Below are 17,794 nucleotides of genomic sequence, written 5' to 3'. Positions count from 1 at the left end.
GTTATCGTTACAACAGGAATTTCTGATTCTGAGATATTTTTAAAAACGTTTCCAGCTCTTGGAGCCACAGCCAAGTTGGCTCTGTCCGGTCTGTGACCGTGCTAACAACCACCACCCCCTCACTGCTCTGAGCATGCGCGGAGAGCTCTTGGTCTAGTCGGGGGCTTTGGTTTCACTTTTTAATCCCTCTGCCGACAGCTCAGCAGAAGAGGCGTTGGGCCAGCTGCACGGCCTGCCCTGCGCAGGCACCCAAGTGGGGGACGTGCCCAGGGTGGCAGGCTGGGTCGGTGTCCTCCACACACAGAAGTGACACCCTGCGAGGAGCTCAGGGCCCCAGGGACGGTGATGCTGACACGACCCTTTTCTCCCCGTTACGTACCCGCAGAGGCATGACCTCGTTTGTGACCAGGAAGAGGAGCAGATGGAAATCGGAAATCATGTCTAGGAAAACGGAGGAAGTATTTTGGGACAGATACGTGGCCAAGCTGTGGAAGTCCTGCAGAGAGAGGAAAGTAATAAAGAGAAGTCACTTCCCCCCCCCAGGCAATAACTTCATTTTCCTATTTGGATCCACTAACAGACACTGTAACATTGCTGTCTCTTTTGGGCATTGGCTGCAATGTGCAGAGACCCTCCCGAAATCAGCACCCAGGCTGGCTGACCAAATTGCAGCTAACAACTTCCAGAGAAAAGGATCTTTGGGCCCACACTAGCTCTCTTATCCGATCACCTGAACACCTCCAGCGCATACAGAGTGGATCTCAGACCCAGGAGACGCTGAGCAGAGGCCAGTCAGCTCAGCACAAAGCCCAGTCCCTAAGGAAAAGAGGCAGATGAGGACAAAGCAGCCCCTTCTTCCCCAACTCCCTCTTTTTCTCTGCTCTTGAACCCTGGGCATCCTCAGAAACGAGGACCAAAGCTGTCGTTGAACAGCTGGCCTCTCCCACTCTGCTGACAGAGCCACGACGGGCAGTGACCCTTCTTTTGTGACGACTTTTGGAGGAAGCCTTTGACATCTTTGGCATGGCCTCCTTAGAGAAACGAGCTGTGGCTGCTTTAAAGCAACTCGAGCTTTCCAAGTGCTGGCAAAACCCAGCGAAAGCCTTGAGCTGTCCGGCAGCTGCCTCTGCTCAACGCTATGGGCCCCTTGCAGTAAATGGTCTCTGCGTTTTAAAAATCTGTTCAGGAAGAGAAGTCAGCATTCTCAGAGCTGGAGCAACAGACCCTTGTCCCACTCCTGTTGGCAGGGAGAAGCGGGTCCCGTGCTGTCACTGTGGGGCTGGAGCCCCCCGACCTCTTTGGTGCTGTCTGGGAAGTGGCAGCCCTGGCACAGAGTGAGGAGCCCTGGTCCCCATCACCGAGCAGGCGGGGAGCAAGGCGTCCAGCCGGCCGATCGGCATGCAGACGCTGCTCCACGCAGGAAGGTGTTTGGCAAGCGCTGGACTGAACCGCGAAGGGGTGATTTAAGGGCACAAACTGCAGCCATCTCTTTGCAGATATTAGTAAGTGCAAGGGAGACAGATGACCTATCTGTATTAAACACAGCTTTGTTATGAATCGCTCCTTACCTGAGTTTCTCCCAGCACATCGCGGTTCTCGATGGGGAATGGATTTTGAGAAATAGAAAAAGTGTAGACTGGATCCTTGGGGAAAGTTGTAGTAATCTAAAAATCCAAGAAAGGACGGACGATCAGAGCGCTGACAGCAGGAGAGGCAAGTGGGATATGGGAAGCAAGGCTCCTGATAGCCGAGAGCAGCCGTAGCTACAAATTAGAGCTCAGCCAGGAAGACAGCAAGGCAATTACAGCAGGGATCTTCTGACGGCTTTTAACATTTAAAGCGATATTCCAATCAGCACACCCCTTAGCTCCTGGCAATCGTTTCTAACGAAGCTGGAGGGAGATGTACTGAGCTCCGTCCTGACAAGAGCACCACGATGCCGTGGAGAGCATCCCTCTCTGCAAAGGTCACCGGGACGCAGCAGCTCCCAGCACAGCTCTGCCCTGTGCCAGGCAGCTGCTGCGGGGGGTGTTTGCGGGGGGTGTCACCCTGGGGGTGTCACCTTAACAGCCGGGGGTGACACGGGAGAGCGTGGACCCTGCGTCTGGCCATGGCGTAGCCAGGGGACCGTGCTGCTCCATTCGGGGCTGGAACAGGTACCAAGAAAACATCTTTGCACTTCGTTGAACAGAGTTACCCCATCATGCTCTGGGTGTGCTCACCCTGCCTCCTCCCTGCACCCTGTGCCAAAGGGATGGGGAACAGGGTAACACAATATTGCGCCCGCGTTACTGAGCTCCCAAGCCAGTGAGATTTAAACCAGTCCTGATTCTGGGGGCTTCAAAGCTTTGGTGTCAGTTACTGACTGTTGGACCCTGTCGGCGAGGCCCTTTGTAAGCAGAGATGCAGAAATACCTGCCATGACAGTATTAACTGGAATCTCAAAAACTTCAGCAAACACATGCGGCTTGCAGAGAAAAGTGGCGTATTTACATATAACTTTACAGTTTGCCAGTGTTTCTCACCTTACCCTTTTTGAACATGTAATTCAAAGATACGAGTATCTATAACCTCAAACAAACAGCCAATAACCAAAAACCTCTTAGCTGACTGCAATCTAAATCTTTACTAAAAAAAAAAAAAAAAAAGAGACAAAACAAGACGCTTCAGAAATGCAGCTTTCCAATCTGCTCCTAAATGTATGTTCCATCAATCTGTTTTCATCTTAATTACACCCCAGGTAGCCTGGAAACAGATGCCTTTACTACTTGAGTAGTAAATATGCACCAGTGCTGCCGACTGGCAAGGGGCGTCCGAGGGCCCCGCACAATGGGCCCGTTGTTCCACACATGACATTTCTCTGTGTGAGTCACACCTCCCAGCGTCAGCCCGAGCGCTGCTCTGATAAGCGACACACAGAGCAGATAGTGAACGGGGAAGAAGGACGAGGCAGTGGAAGCCTCCAGGCTGCCAGCTTCCCTGTGCCCGCGGGACACTGCCTGTGCCAGGGGCAGCTGGACCAGACCAGTTGCTCCGGTGGATTTAATCGTTATTGGCACCACCTCTAACTCAGCAATATCATCTGTCATCCGAATTATTTGCTTTCCTGCCTTCCACACCGTAACAGTTTCCTTTCAAGCCAAAGGGCAGAGCCGTGCCCCAGTGCCTGGCAGCGCTTGCTCACGGGCAGGCAGCAGCCCTGCTCCAGCCAAGCTGTGCTGTAGCGTGAATTCCCTCCCCCAAGAAAAGGCATTTCTGTACAACCAACCTGGTCTGCTGAGTCACTAAAAGGAGTTGGATTCTTAATTGCTGCTAAAAGACAGACAACTGGAGCTCTCTAATTAGCTCCCCGTGAGGTAGCGCCCAGCACATGTATCTGTGGGGCTGGCCGCTTCCCCTGCTGCGTGGCTACGTGCCAGTTCGGAGCTGTGATAAGACACCAGGCAGTGCCTTCCCAGGAAGCAAGTGTGTTCCCTGGCAACACACCGATCCTAAGGAGCACTGCAACTACCCCAGAGCACACCAACCTCTGTGCTAGAAATGCCTGGCAGCAGAGGGAAAAGAAGAAAGAAAAAAAATCTGTCCTATGAATCGCCTCCAATTAGATTTTAGAGGTGGGTTAAGAACTTCACTCCACCCTGACCATGTCCTGCTGCAATCAAACAAGTGCAACAGATACTTACATCTATGATTAGGTACTCAACCGGGAGCGGGCGAGCCAGCTGTGTGATCTCGTTGCCAAACTTGTCTATGTCCTGAAAGAAGAAGAGTCTTATTATTCCTCAGCATGGAAGTGGTGTGAAGCCTAAGGGATCCTGCCCTGGAGATGCCCATGCAGGAGTCCGGGGATCCTCAGCTCTGGCAGATCACTAAGGGTGTAGAAAAGAACCTGCTCGTATGTGGCTGGGTGCTGCAGAGCTGCCCAATTACCTGCAGCTCCTCCGGGCAAGAGAGCTCTGTAACTCTGTAAGCCAGCCCTCTGTTTCCTCGTGAGCCAAGGGAGTGTGTGGTCACAAACCACCTTGGTCTTGTTTGCCTCAGTCATCACCACCGGAGAGGTGCCTGGCATCATCTAAGAAGCGTAAATGCCATTTAAGGAGCAGTACTGACTTAAAAGGGAGGGACAGCACCACATCTGCTTTCTCAGCCAAGGCAAACCTGACTTTCTGCAAAACCGGCCACGAGTCTCTCATCCAACTCTCGCTTGGGAATTGGAAATCCAGGCACTTTCTCATACACAGACCTGAAGAGCCAGCATATCACAATGCATAAACTTGTTTTGCTTTGCCAGACGAATTGAACATAAAGTTTAATTATGGAGAAAAACGGCCAGCATATGTTCATTAATCATAAAATGACAATTAGATGTGATTTATGTCAAACATGCCGAGTTCAAACACAGCTTCAGAAATAAATTCATGAGAACTGACACTTTTCATTAAAGATTCTGTAAGAGGGGGTTGTATTTTCTACCTAAATCATCACTTAACATGTTATAAATCATTCATTGAGCCCCATATAAATCAGACGCCCATAATTTCCAATCAGGGACCTTACATTAAAGCTTACATTTACTGAGCTCTCAGAAGCCCCAGTGGCTGGAGGCAGACCCAGAGCCGCCGCACGCCGGCGGAGCCATCACCCCGACACCTTGGTAGTTTGGGGGAGCTCGGCGAGAGGCCATGACCCCCGCAGGGTTTTGAGCGGCTGAGCCAGTGAGCACCATGCATCAGGATGAGCTGCCCACGGCTGACACCCTCCTCTCCCGAGCCGTATTTTCTCCCAGAGTACACCACTCCCCCGCTATCAGCATTTCTCGGTTACGCTAGTATTTACACAGCACAAATATGCGGTGCGGCAGCCAGCACCCCGCTCTCACGCTCTGCTCTCCCCGTACACCCAGACGGACATCGCCCAAGCAGGCTCCGGCACGCTGCTCCCCTCCAGGCAACAGCCCCCCTTCCCAAGCCCCCTCCCCAAGCATCCTCTGTCCCTACGAACAGTTCCCTTTGTAAAAAAAAATCTACCTTCCAGTCTTTGAAGCTCCTTTTAAAAGCAATTCCGATAAGGATCTTTTCTCCTTGAACATGACAGGTTGTTAGCCCTGTGGTTATTTCAGCAACAAGCCTGGTGGCTCGTGGCCTCAGATCTCTCTGGCTCTGACAGGAGCAGGAGGAGACGTGGAGCCTTTTCAGGGAGATCACAGGACCTGAAAGCTAACCTGCTTCTAGATCTCGGTGATACCGCAAGAGTCAGGAATCAAATCCAATCAGACCGAATCAGCTTCCCAAACACAGTCCTGCCCCTGCAAGAAAGAACCTGCAACAACTCACACATAATTAGCCCATCTGGAATTCATTTTCAAATCTAATTTTTCCAGCACCTGTTCGCTTTAATCTCCGCCTCTGGGGATTTCCATGTTAAATGCCTTCTTTTTAATGTCATGCTGCTGAGGCTTTCAAGACATGCACTAGACTTACTACCAAACTGAAACCTCGCTCCCCCGAGTCGAGGATATGTCCTGACCCTGTCCCTCCCCAGACAGAAAAGCCCCCCCCGCCTCAATGCCGGCACTCTTCTCCAATCCCCATACACCATTTTATTAGGCAATTATGTTTTAAAAGGCCTTAACAAACGTCAAGCTGGGAGAATTGCTGGGAGGAAGACATCTTCATCCTGAACTTGGCAGTCGCTGGGGCCCCAGCAGCGCCTCTTGGCACGTTATTGCTGCAGCCCCAGAGCCCGAGACCCCCAAAGCCATGAACGCCCAGCGGCAACCGCTCCAAAGGGAGGCCAGGAAAGGGTTAATAAAGGTGCAAGTATTTGGCTCCTGGATAAAAATCAAGCAGCAAGGCCTGGAGGATTTGGACAATGAATCATCCCGAAGACAGGAGCAAACTGGAGAGGGCATCAGGCACTGCGATTAGAGCCTTTCAAACCCGTGTTTGGAGGCAGAAGCTGCAAACGGGTGAGGTCAAACAGGGAAAAGGATGGGTGCACCCGCAGGGAGCGCGGCCAGCCGCATCGCACACCTCTGCGGCGCTGCAGGATGGCTGCAGCAGTAAAGGCTTCTGGGTGGCTTCAAGATTTCCAAGACGAGGGTGATGGGAGCAGCCAAGCGAGGAGCCGGGGCGGCTGTCAGCCAGGAGGGAGGCTCCAGCTCCGTGTCCCGGGGTCAGCTGTTAGCATCCCATGCCATTAGCATCCCATTCCGTTAGTCTTCCCCGTGGGTTCACTCTGCTGAAGGTACCGTGGAGCTGAGCAGCTGTCTGTCCTTTCTGTGTGTTAATAAAGCCCAGCCTTGCTCTTCCCTCTGCTGATTTCCAAGAGCTTTACGGGGCAGTCCTGCCCCCCTGCACAGATAGAGCAGCTGACGCACAGAAACGAAGAGACTTTTCTAAGAGCAAGCGATAGGTCAGTGAGAGTTGAAACCTTCTCAGGAGACTCCTCGTGAGCTAATCAAGCATCCTCCTCCCCAGAGCAGCTGGGACATCTAAGGCTAAGACGGCTTTTCCAGTCCAACATGAACAGTTGGTAGGAGGCCAGGCAGGGGAAGTCCTTCTCTGCTAGTGAAAACTCCCTGCAGAAGTCTCCACACAGCCTGGCTATCGTGTTTTCCCTGGGAAGAGGATTTCAAAGCGAACGGATGAAAGCCACACATGCCACGCTGGGGACAGCCTGGCTCAGAGGTCCCGTTCGGCTCTAATCAAAGCAGTGCCCTGGCTCAGGGCTCTCCCAGGGCCAGATGGGACCACATTTAACAGATGACAAGCCAAGGCCCAGACACCGTCTCAGCCGTTGTAAATGCAAAAAGCACGTGCAGGACTCTACAGGGGCGAAGGGCTCTTTCACAACACCGGTGCCATTGTAAAGGGCTTTCATCTTATACCATCCCAAAGAAACTTGGGGGAATACTAAGGCAGTTGTAAAATGCAGTTCATTGAAGGATGACATCTTCATGTTTGCACTGAGCTGAGGCAAATACCTGTGATAAGAGACAAAGCCAGCCAGTCCCAAAATCCAATTATTCAAGTGTTTCAAAGGGTCTGTAAAACACAGCAATCTCTTTCACCTATTTGGTGGGAGGCTGAAATGCCCATGAAGCTATCCACGGAGCAGAGCACGCAGGTCTGCGGGGAGCAGAGTTAGGCAATGCTGCAGCACTGCAAAGTTACGGGCTCGGCAGACTGACTGCAGTGAGCTGGGAACAGGCGGACAGTAGGCACGGGGTGCAGGCAGCCCGACGGGAGGGATCACACCCAGCTGGGGCACTGAGCACCACTTGCAAGTAACTTCAGCTCTGAATAATCAACCCACGGTTTGGAAGGTACATTCTTAGTGAAATCAAAATCAATATGGGTATTTTCTAGAACCAGACGGGTAAAGGAGGAGGCTGCTCGAAGGCAGAAGACAAGGAATGGAAAATGCCCATATGTAATATTCAGCTGGGCTCTCCCTCACCCAGCTGAGAAACAGGGTGAACTGGCCATCGCAACATCATCCTCTTTACTCACAAAGACAGCGGTTATCCCGACTTGTGTGTCTGTGTCTTGACAAGAGCGACTCATTCATGAGTTTTGTTGCACTGACCTCACCAAGAAGTGTGTGCCGGTTGTGCAACATTCGAATTGGAAACAGCACTGCGCTGTGACGCTTCACAGACAACCCGGGAGGTGAAGGGGGATGTTTTCTTCCTTCTGGCTAATCTTACCTGGAGAGGCATCTCAGAGAAAAGTAACTTGTACTCATGGTCCCCAAAGCCCTTGACTTTCATGCTCTAGAGCAGAACTCTAGCCTTCATGAGCCAGGAAAGCAACGGCCGCATGCACAAAGCGCATACTGCCAATTCCACTGGGGTGGTTCTTCCAAGCAGCAGGGCTAGTGGCCAACATAAAGAGAATGGTAAAGAAATACAGAAATCACAAGGCTAGAGGCTCAAGAAAAACACCTCGCCTCCTGAGGCAGGACAATGCCGGTGCCATCAGGTTTCCTATTTCCATGGAAGAAAAGTCCATCTACGCTAACACACCATCGGGGTGAGTCACCTTCAGGCAGGAACAGCTGCAGCCCCAGGGGACAAGATAGCCCCTGCTCCCGCTCCACAAACACAAAACGTGGTGCAAACCATGGAAAAACAGCTCGCTGACCAAAGACGGCCGTTCCTCTCTTTCCAGGCACCTCTTCGCCTGTGCAGTGAAGTCCCTGAAGCTGCAGCTCTCCTGCCCACAGTGCGGGTCCTCACCCCCTTCTTACGTCTGCAGCATTACCAATCCAGATGCATTTCTTAACAGTCATCGCTGAAGTAACAACACCTACCGCGAGCGGAGGTACAAGACATCTTCTTTGAACAACGTGACTGAAGTACAGTTGTTGGCTTACATTTTGCTATAGATGCAAACAGCAGCACATTTTCCTATTTGCAAAGCCGAAGGTGAATCTACTGCGTTACCCTGCTGTAGACAGATACGAGAGTTCAATAGGTTTTGCCTTGCATCTGGATGCATAATTGTGCTATAAATACATCCACACTACACAAACATTGGCTTTCTGGTTCTCATCCAATTAGAATAAATTTGTATATCTCCTTTCATCCTAAAGGACTTTTTTCAAATGAATACTTGCATATTACATAGAAAAATATATATGGACTTTTCTCCCTACCAGTGATAGCTTCTCAGTCCGAAACAAAATGCAGCAACTACTCAAAAGTGCGGCTGTCTGCCCAAAGCTACCTGGGGGAGCAGCACAGAGGGAAACCCCCAAATCAAGGGCTGGGGAGAAAGCTGCTCGGCTCCTGCAGTTTCAGCAGAGAAAGTGGGAGCAGGGCGCTGCACCACGAAGCAGCTGTCCTCTGCCGCGAGGCCAAGCACTGGACTCCTGCTCCTCATACTGTATTTAACGAACACTTTGACACCATTGTTGTCACCAACCCAGTAACCATGAGGTAGTGTCTCTGACCTCAAGCCTTGTACATTTAATGAGACCCCAAAGGTTTTTAAAGCCAGGAGTGACTAAGCTTTCCATTGATTTAAGAACATTCAAAAAAAATTAAGAGATCCTACAGCCAAACACGTTTAAGTCTGAAGGACAATTACACCCGCCAGAGCAGTCCTCAAGCCTTCCTTGAGCACATCATGAAAAAGGCAATTACGGATAGAAGTTATAAAACATATGAAATAAGCTGCAGCCCGACCCAGTGAATCAGTGGTTCATGGAAATTTCCACAGAAGGCTGGAGCCATCAGTTAGCATTTTGTTTATCTCCCTGCTTCAGATTACGAATGGGAGTGAAGACCTTATGGGAACACCCACTGGCTTCCTGCTACTCCGAACACCCAGGGTGGCCCACATGTGGGACACAGACCTACGGGACCTCCTGCAAGGCTGCACCCTGACTGTGGCACAGCACGGGCTCCTCTGGAGCAGGACCGCAGCACGCCAGGAGATGATCTCATCTTCACATTCAGGGCCAACCCTTGCACAATCGAGCTCTGCTGTATCTAAATCGGACCTGGCTTATCAGCTCCTAAGAGCAAGCTGTCTGTGTGCTAAAGAAAAAGGCACGGATTCCATCTACCTCTCCGAAAGGGCAGATTCCTCTCAAGCACTGAATTTAGCCAAGAGGTGTTCCTCATTTTCAGGTGGTGTCAAGACAAGCCAGCAGTTCAGCATTAAGGGGTGGAGGGGGAAAACGGAGTCTCTCGGGCTAATTCACCCAGGCCAGCGTTTCCTGGTCTCAGGCTCAGGGCGTACAAGAGCATTTTGACCAGCTCCATTTCTGTGCCTGGTGCTCAATATGCTCATTTCAGTCGTCCCAAATGAAGGTAGCTTTGCTTGTCCTATGCTTCTTAATGGACAGCCTTAATACAGGCGGCAGGAGAGCTGCAGGCTGAGCGGGCTGTCAATATCAGACACATACAAGAATGAGATAACTAACTTGGGTGATGGATGGCTAATTAGTGGCAAGCAGCGCCACTAATTAATTCCTCTGTCCTTGCTCACGGGGCACCAACATACACAAGTTTGAGAAGCAGTGCTATTAGCCTCCGCAGAGATCCTGTCCCCAAGATTCTAACTCGGCCCTGCAGATGCAGGGGGGGCTGGAGATCTCCAGAAACAACTGTCAAAGGAATAATGACAGTCCATTCGTCACTAACAAACTGTACCGAAAACTGCAGCAGACAGGTTACCAGCAGCGCTCTTGCATGACGCTTCAATAAGAGTATTTTGGATCTGCTCTGGATGCACGTATCCCCCGCTGCTCTGAGAACAGGACAGCAACCCCAGAACTAGAGAGGAATGCCAGAGGCACACCCCAGTCCTGCCCTTGCTCTGAAAGCCTTCGCACCTTCCTTTTGTTGCGGAGAAGGACGCACAGGCCTATCTCTCGTCTTGCTGCATGAACTACACTATCTTTTGTTGCATCTGCTGCCCAGTTGGTGCCTGTAAGCGTGTCATACACGAGCGAATCCCTGGCATCAGATAAGGAACCCACTGCTTTCACCGCACCATTTGTGCTAGCACACATCATGTGGCTGTGCAGTGGAGCAAGCTGAACTCAGCTGGGGATTAAAATCAACAGAGAAGCATGGCAAATACTGCCAACAAATACGGAAGAGGAGGTGAATTCAGAGCACTTGCTATGGGCTCTCGGTGGATCACTGCAGACCTCATTTAGAAGCGGGATAGCCAATGGCTACTGCTGCACTGGAAATCATAACAGCACGTTTACGAGGGGGAAATGGAGCTTATGCAATTACTTTGCAGACATGTGGTGAACGGTTACTACTGAAAATAGTTCAGACCTCAAAGACATCCTTTCCTGAGCTGGCCATACCGATTTCCAGACACGCGGCAGAGCCGTTTTTGCAGCTCCCCCCACCCACAGGCACGCAGCCCTTACCTTATAGAACACATCAGGCACATACTGCTCGCTGCTGGACTCCTTGGCATAGCCCAGCTCCGGTGCATCTCGGCAGGGCAGCAAACACTCATCTCGAACCAGCGCCATGCACTGATTCGAGACCTGGTACCCCTCAAAGTGGACCTGATTGTCGGGACCACCTGGAAGAGAAGAGGTTGATTAAAAATCCCACACGAGAGTGATTTGCCCAGTGTAACTCAGAGAGGCACGACTCAAAGAGCAACGTTAAACACGATGCTCTTGCTAACAGTGAAGAATGGTGAGATGAAACCGCTGGTGCTGCTGTGTGGAAAGTACTTCTAGGCAAGAATTCCCTCTAAGCTCTACATTTATTTAGTAACACACATTTTCACAGCTAGCCTAACGGGACAGACCCCTGGAGTGACAGCAAGAATGCTTTGCCAGGAGCTTAAAGGAGGTGAAGCTGCCCTTTCGGAAGGCTCCTTATAGCATCACCCTCCCCCTACCCTGCAGGTATCTTCTCTCTTTCAAAGCAAAAACCAGGCACACAGATCCTGTGAGCCTGTTTCATTTCCAAGGAACCATGAGCTGCAGATTCAGGGTTGGTCACCTAGTAATGTCAGGCATAAGAAGAAAAAGTGTTTTCTCAGCCTGTAATGGATGGCTTGGTGGAAATCTGACATGGAAAAGTGGAAATTAAGGCTCTGGCTCACTGATAGATCACATGCTTGGCGCTTCAATTTGGATAATGTAAGCAACATCAGGTCATGTGTCATTAGAATACAACTGGAAAGAGAAGATACAGACAGATGGTAGGAAAACGTTACTATTTCCAAACATAGGAATTCAGGAGGGGATAGGAATTAATCCATGTAGAGGATTTAAAGGCAAAGTTGATGCAAACTATCCTGATATATTTATATGGCACAAAAGGAAGGAATCAAGTGTTTAAATAGAAACCTGATGGGCTGATTTAACAGAAGAGAATGAAATTATCTGGAACAGAAAAGAGGAAATATTCGTTTTCTACCCTTTGATCTCTAACCTCAATCACTCACTGCTCCAGAACAAACACTCCTAGAAATTAAACATAGACCAAGACACGGGGAAGGCCTGAACAAAGCATGGCATTATTTTCTCAGTAAAACACCTTGTTTAAAAAAAATAGAAATAAATAAAAAAAAGAGCGAGCGAGATACAAATCTATCTTTAATGAAAGATGGATGCGTTTAGCAGTCTGGAATGTACAGGCAGCTGTCTGATTGCACGGGCCTGTTAACTGAACGAGAGCGTTTTCACTGAAAAAGGCTCCGGGAACACTTACAAAACCTGGGCTCAGAGGAGGCAATATAATATCACACTTTCAGTTTTTACATTGGATGCTATTTGGAAGTCATGCATTTTTCTCATTGTGTTAAATAGACCCAGAACCCAGCGTATCTGCTCCAGGGAAATTTTAAATGAATACATGTGTCATCCCATGGAGAACAGCAGATTGAACTTCTAACGCTACAACTCTCCCAGCACATGCCAACATCTCCCCTCGCAGCCCGGGCAGCGCAGACAACTCCAAAGTGCCTCTGGAGACTTGCTGTGAAAACGGCTAAAATCAGAGGTGACAAAGCAAAGCATTTTGCAGGCTTCTCTGTTTTATTCAGGCAAACAAAAAATGTTTCCATGCACGGAAGAGCACAGCATCCTACGTAAGGGTTTCCCTGACAGCGACACAAGGGAGATAAAGGTCCCTCCTTTATGGTGAACCAGCCAGAGTAACTTTCAGGATCCGGATTGCCACGGTTCTGCACTGCCGCTTTCAGGCAACAGAATTTGGAGCTTAAAGACTTGAAACAGAAAAGCGAGCAACAGTTATTCCCCTGGCTGCAGGAAAAAATGCTTTCTGGATCAGAAAGGTAGATGCTCCAGGTCTGAGCCTCAACTAAGCTTCCTGCAGGGGACAGGGTAAATAACTGTAGAGAAGATAGCACAAAGAACGAAAAAGTATTTTACTTGATAGTGCAAAGCAAAACCCTTGTTAAATAGGACAGATGGGGACCAGGATGTCTGACTTCTTCTGGCAGAGCTGCATATTCTTCTTCTATTAACAAGACATAATTCATGTGTAACCAAGAAAGCCGGGGCAAGCCGAGGCCAGTTTATACCTGTAGCCACAACTGTGACAAACTTGGATCCAAAATGACCATCTGGAGAAAGGCGACAGATGTTGGGCTGCTGGTTCTGAAAGTTTCCAGCTGTGATGCACTCTTCTGCACTTAGATAATACGTGTCCTGAGGGAAGAGCAGAAATGTCAATAAAAAGGACAACGTGATGTAGCCTAGACCTATTTCCCTGGTCTGCAGCCAAAGAAAGCTACCAACACCCTAGTAAAACACGCTTTCGTAGAAAGTTGCTGCAGAGACTGGGAAAAGAATGTGACATGTCAGCTACCCAGCCCTGAGCCTGGCTCTCGCCAGGAGGACTGTCCCACTTCTAGTTCCACCCACCTTTACACACCTTTTTTTTTTTTTTTAACTGGGGTTTCATTTTCCAAATAGGGATATCATTGATCTTAGAATTACAGGAAGCCGAGAAGGTCAAAGTTTGAGCCATGTATATCTCACAAAGCCCAGCCCATAGGAACATCCTCTGACTGAGTCACTTTTGCTCACTGAGTTTGCACCTCACACAACCCCATTCCCTTGCTCTACTAAATTTTCTTAAACCACGAGCACCATTTTCTTAGAGCAGAGTGGGTGAAGGACTGCAGGCAGCTTTGCATGCTCTCCAAACAGCTTCAAACCCCCCACAGTGCTCTTCGAGCTCAAGCTCCTTTTCCTTCAGAAGCTTCTGAAAAACCCCGTTTCACAAGAATTCCAGTCCCAGTGTCACCTCACCTCCAGCCCTGTGCTGCCCTGGCTCAGTACTCTGCTTGGCAGAGCCAGCGTTTATGCGATTACACAAACCCTCAGTACCAGCAGCTGTAATTAGCTGCACACTTGAATCTCACCTTGTTTCTGCTGTATCGAACAGTCCCTTTCCGTGTGTCTTCAGAGACCAGATCAGTAAATATCCAGCCAACCTATAAAGAAGTGTTATGGAAAGTTGCTTTAAGAAAAAAAGAACAAAAAAAAAAACAACCCCCAAACCAGAAGAGAGCTTATACATTTTCTCCTAGCAGGACAAGATGTTCTTGGCTCCTCGCACGACCCTGCTGTATGCTGCCTGAAGGAAATGGCTCTCCCAGCTGTGCCGGGCTCATTTGAATCCAATTTCCAGGAGCAGCATGCCAGCTGGCCGGCCGGGGGCACCTGCAGCTTTATGTTTCACTATGGAATATTTTTTCATGGAAAGATCTGGAGGCTGCAAGAGGCCTCTCAGCCGCTACCTCCTCCCACCCACAGCAAAAAGCATTTCCTATTGAGCATTCAGAGCAAAGCAGCATCGGGAGCGCCAGCAGATGACAAAGCAGCTCACATGATCTCATTTTGAAGCTCGCAGTCACTAGTTAAGATAAAGCTCATATGTTCCCACTGGAGTATGATTCATTCCAAATCAGAGTCTGCTCCGATCCTTTTGCTTTCTGCATTGTTTGCACATAGGAGTATAGATGTGTACACACACACCGCTGTGTGAACCCTTCTACACACGTGTGCTAAAAACAGCTCTGATCAGCCCCCTCGTGACCAACTCCCACAGCATTAACCCTTCAGAGGAAGAACTGCTGATTCAGATCCCTAGCAGAGCCCAGACAGACAAAAATCTGCAACCAGCGGTAAGTTACGCATTAAGTCATATTGATTAAAAGTATCTGATGTGAGAAGCAGAGGAAAAGCATGGAAATAAATAACACGCACAGAAGCTTTGCTTCAGACACTGGCAAAAGGCTAAAGATCTTATCTTCAGAGAACAAAAGATCTCACCACAGATGTTTATAGTCTACTGTACTGAGCCTTTTCTGATTTGTGTTTTCTTTAGCAAGTCAAATCTTGTTTGTGTACATCTCATTCCTGGCATTCACATGATACCAAAAGATTTCCCAAACTGGAAAATATCAGTACAGGTTTGCGAGATGTCAGCGCACCAGCGGATCCCAATACCCATACGTCCTGATCGGATGCCTGGCAGGCTGCGGGCACCAGGGGAACAGAGGACTGAGGCTGAGCTGCTGGGGGACCTGTGCCTCTAAACCAACGTACAGATTAACTCGCCGCAGCCTGCCTGAGCAGCACCAACAGACAGGAGCCCACAGAGGAGAATAAAAAAAACAAGCAGGAGCCTCTGCTCCTGGAATTGGAGCACCGATTCTGTCAAAAGGAAGAACAAACTCGGAAGGCAACTCCAGCTACATCTGTGCCAAATTAGCACTCACCGGGGAGATGCTACCAGGAATGGCTCCTATCTGAGGAGAAATAAAGGGAAAATCATGTTTCTGCTTCTTTGCTACTCCCTTTGATGTCATTCATGACAGAGGACTGCTGACTTCAGCTGCACAGCCCTGCTAGATGCTTGTGCTCAGGAAAATACTCGTTTTGTTTTTTCATACCTAAAAGCATAAGAGCTACCAACATTTAAGCTAGATTTCAGATGTGCCCAAACGGTCTTGAATAACCCCGTGGAGCTGAAGAGAACTGTCGACGACTTTCTTCATTGCCAAACAAAGACGCATGAGATCCAACAACATCCTAACCTTTCTCAGTCCAAGCTTTGCAGCGATCTCATCCACAACCTCAGCTTTTGGATCTTCCAGGATCTCCAGGCTGTTCTGTGTACCAATCTGCAGCAAAGAAAAACTCGCTAGTAAGACAGAACAGGAAAAAACACAGTACACTTAGTCATTGTCAGGAGCGAGGCAGAGGATGGAAGCAGAGGTCTGGGTTTCCCCTTCGGCATTACCACTGACCAGTTTCACCCCGGAGACCTCCTTTACTCACAGACCCATCCTGTCGGAGCTCTTCAGCTAAGTTTGCAAACTGTTGGGGTTTACGAATGAAAGACTCAGCATTTACAAACAGGCCATTGCTGTTTCCGAGCACTTTGAAAAAGGCAAGAGATTATATAATTTTTCCCAGAGCTCTGTGTTCAACCTGCCAGTTTTGTACCGCCGTTTCGTTTGCTTGAATCTCTGAGCAGCAGAGAGGCAGAAATCCAGTGAATCCAAGGGCCCACACCCAGGCCTTCCCCCCGCGCTCCGGAAAACACGACTCCATCTGGGTGCGTTTCAGAGGCAAGCTTTCTCGTGTGGGAAGATGCCGTGCCAAGAAGCACAGCAGAGACTGCTTGCCAGGAGAGCAAAAGCTTCCTTGATTTTACCGTGCACAACTAGAAGCATATGAACTTCCAAAGCAGGGGCTTAACAGTGATATTGAAACAATAGCGGGCACGGCTCTGTTCATGTTGGAAAGAAAGGGAAGAACTTATAAAAGGCTTGCAATTCTGCTCTCACACAAACAATCCCAAAGATCCATTTGTTCTTTTCCACTGACAAATTTGTTGCATTTTACTCCAGCAACCCTGCGGAAATCATCAAGAGGAGGAAAACATATCATGGTGGGTCATATGTTTGTATACATAGTGTCTGCACTTAGAAAAGTGACTTTGGTCAGTGGTGAAGAAGCCAGTAGGCAAACTCAACTTCAAGCTGAGCCTTGTGGGCAGAGTGGCTTTTTGTTTTTGCCATCTCCCTTTTCAGCTCTCCGACACCGAATTCAGCTTTCGGGTTCCCCGGGAGGCCAGGCTCGGCGGGACCCGCTCTGGCTGCAGCCTCCCGAGAGGACTCGGCGGTGCCGAGCGCGGCGCCGTGCGGTGCCGTGCACCATCTAGCGGGGACTCCCGGCTGCTCCGAGGCACCAAATCTCATCCTCGGCCTCTCGATCACAGTAGCAGACTTCATTTTTGTCTAATGAAGCTGCTTAAATTTTCCCAGAGAGCTGATAAGAAACTGAAGCAAGGGCCGCAACTTTTTTTTCCTAGTACAGAATTTGTTTTCAAGCTGTTCTGTACCATAGCCTTGAAAATCCGGTAATCAAGGAAACATGAAAAGTGAAATCCACTGTTACAAAGTCACCCCAGCTTTAAATTATCTGAGCAAAGAGTAATGCAAAAGAAAGCGTAAAAATAACAAAAAGCAAATCTGGGTTTTAAAATCCTTTCAGTAGCAATAACGCAAAGACATAAATCACAGTATCTTTTTCATGGGACCGTTTTCCTTATGGAGCTGCAGTCGGAAATACAGCATGAGGTTTCCCAAACAAAAAAGTGTTTCCATGTTCCCCGATTATCTTTACGAGCCGACACCGACGCCACGGCACCCAGCTTTTACCTGTGGGGGTTCATAGATGGCAGCAACCTCCGCCCGGATCCCCAGAGGGATGTCTTTGTGCTCTGTGTACCGGCCATATAGATACCCAAGATGCTGGTTTCCTGTCTTCCGCCAGAAGTCTAGGAAGCGATCTGCAATTGTGTGGTTCTCAAACATGATGTTGTCAACATGCCTGTATTTCTGTTTGACAAAGTTCAAGCGTCAGGCCATCCTCGACTAGGTCCGTTTAGTTTGCCGATCGTCAATACCTTCCCAGCTGCCCAGGACGCACACCACCCCTTACAGCTGAACCCTGCCAGAGCAGGGACAGGGAAAGCTAGCCAGCTCCCTCCCTCTCCCCTCTGCTGCCTTCAGCACCACTCCCCTGCCCAGCAAGCACGGGACGGACTGTGGGGAAGCGCTGAGCATCCCCAGCACCCCATTAGCTTAGTTTCTTTACTAGGGTCCTTATCCCAAGAGCCTTTGTAACTAAAAAAAGACTGTGAAATTTAAGAGGAAACAAGAAGAAACAGTGGGTGGCCTTTTGGAGGAAAAAGAGTGGAGATTCATTGCTAGTGGTGCCAGCTCAGATGTCCTCCAGTTTAAGAGGAACC

At 49.4% G+C, this 17,794-nt stretch overlaps 1 protein-coding gene across 1 annotated transcript in view; it reads right to left on the bottom strand.

Moving 5' to 3' along the window:
• Nucleotides 1–379: 379 nt before the first annotated feature.
• NPLOC4 (nuclear protein localization 4 homolog (S. cerevisiae)) overlaps nt 380–17,794 on the bottom strand; it is a gene marked incomplete at both ends in the record, with an annotated part of 26,496 nt that continues 9,081 nt past the window's right edge. The window contains 8 exons of the mRNA XM_009572879.1: nt 380–496; nt 1,569–1,664; nt 3,684–3,755; nt 10,903–11,063; nt 13,044–13,170; nt 13,890–13,961; nt 15,570–15,656; nt 17,202–17,381. Of these exons, the coding sequence (XP_009571174.1) occupies nt 380–496; nt 1,569–1,664; nt 3,684–3,755; nt 10,903–11,063; nt 13,044–13,170; nt 13,890–13,961; nt 15,570–15,656; nt 17,202–17,381 (912 nt within the window). The remainder of the gene's footprint in view (nt 497–1,568; nt 1,665–3,683; nt 3,756–10,902; nt 11,064–13,043; nt 13,171–13,889; nt 13,962–15,569; nt 15,657–17,201; nt 17,382–17,794) is intronic.

The sequence above is a fragment of the Fulmarus glacialis genome, unplaced genomic scaffold, assembly GCF_000690835.1.
Source record: "Fulmarus glacialis isolate BGI_N327 unplaced genomic scaffold, ASM69083v1 scaffold9482, whole genome shotgun sequence".
Lineage (NCBI taxonomy): Eukaryota > Metazoa > Chordata > Aves > Procellariiformes > Procellariidae > Fulmarus > Fulmarus glacialis.
This window is presented reverse-complemented; position numbering and strand designations above follow the sequence as displayed.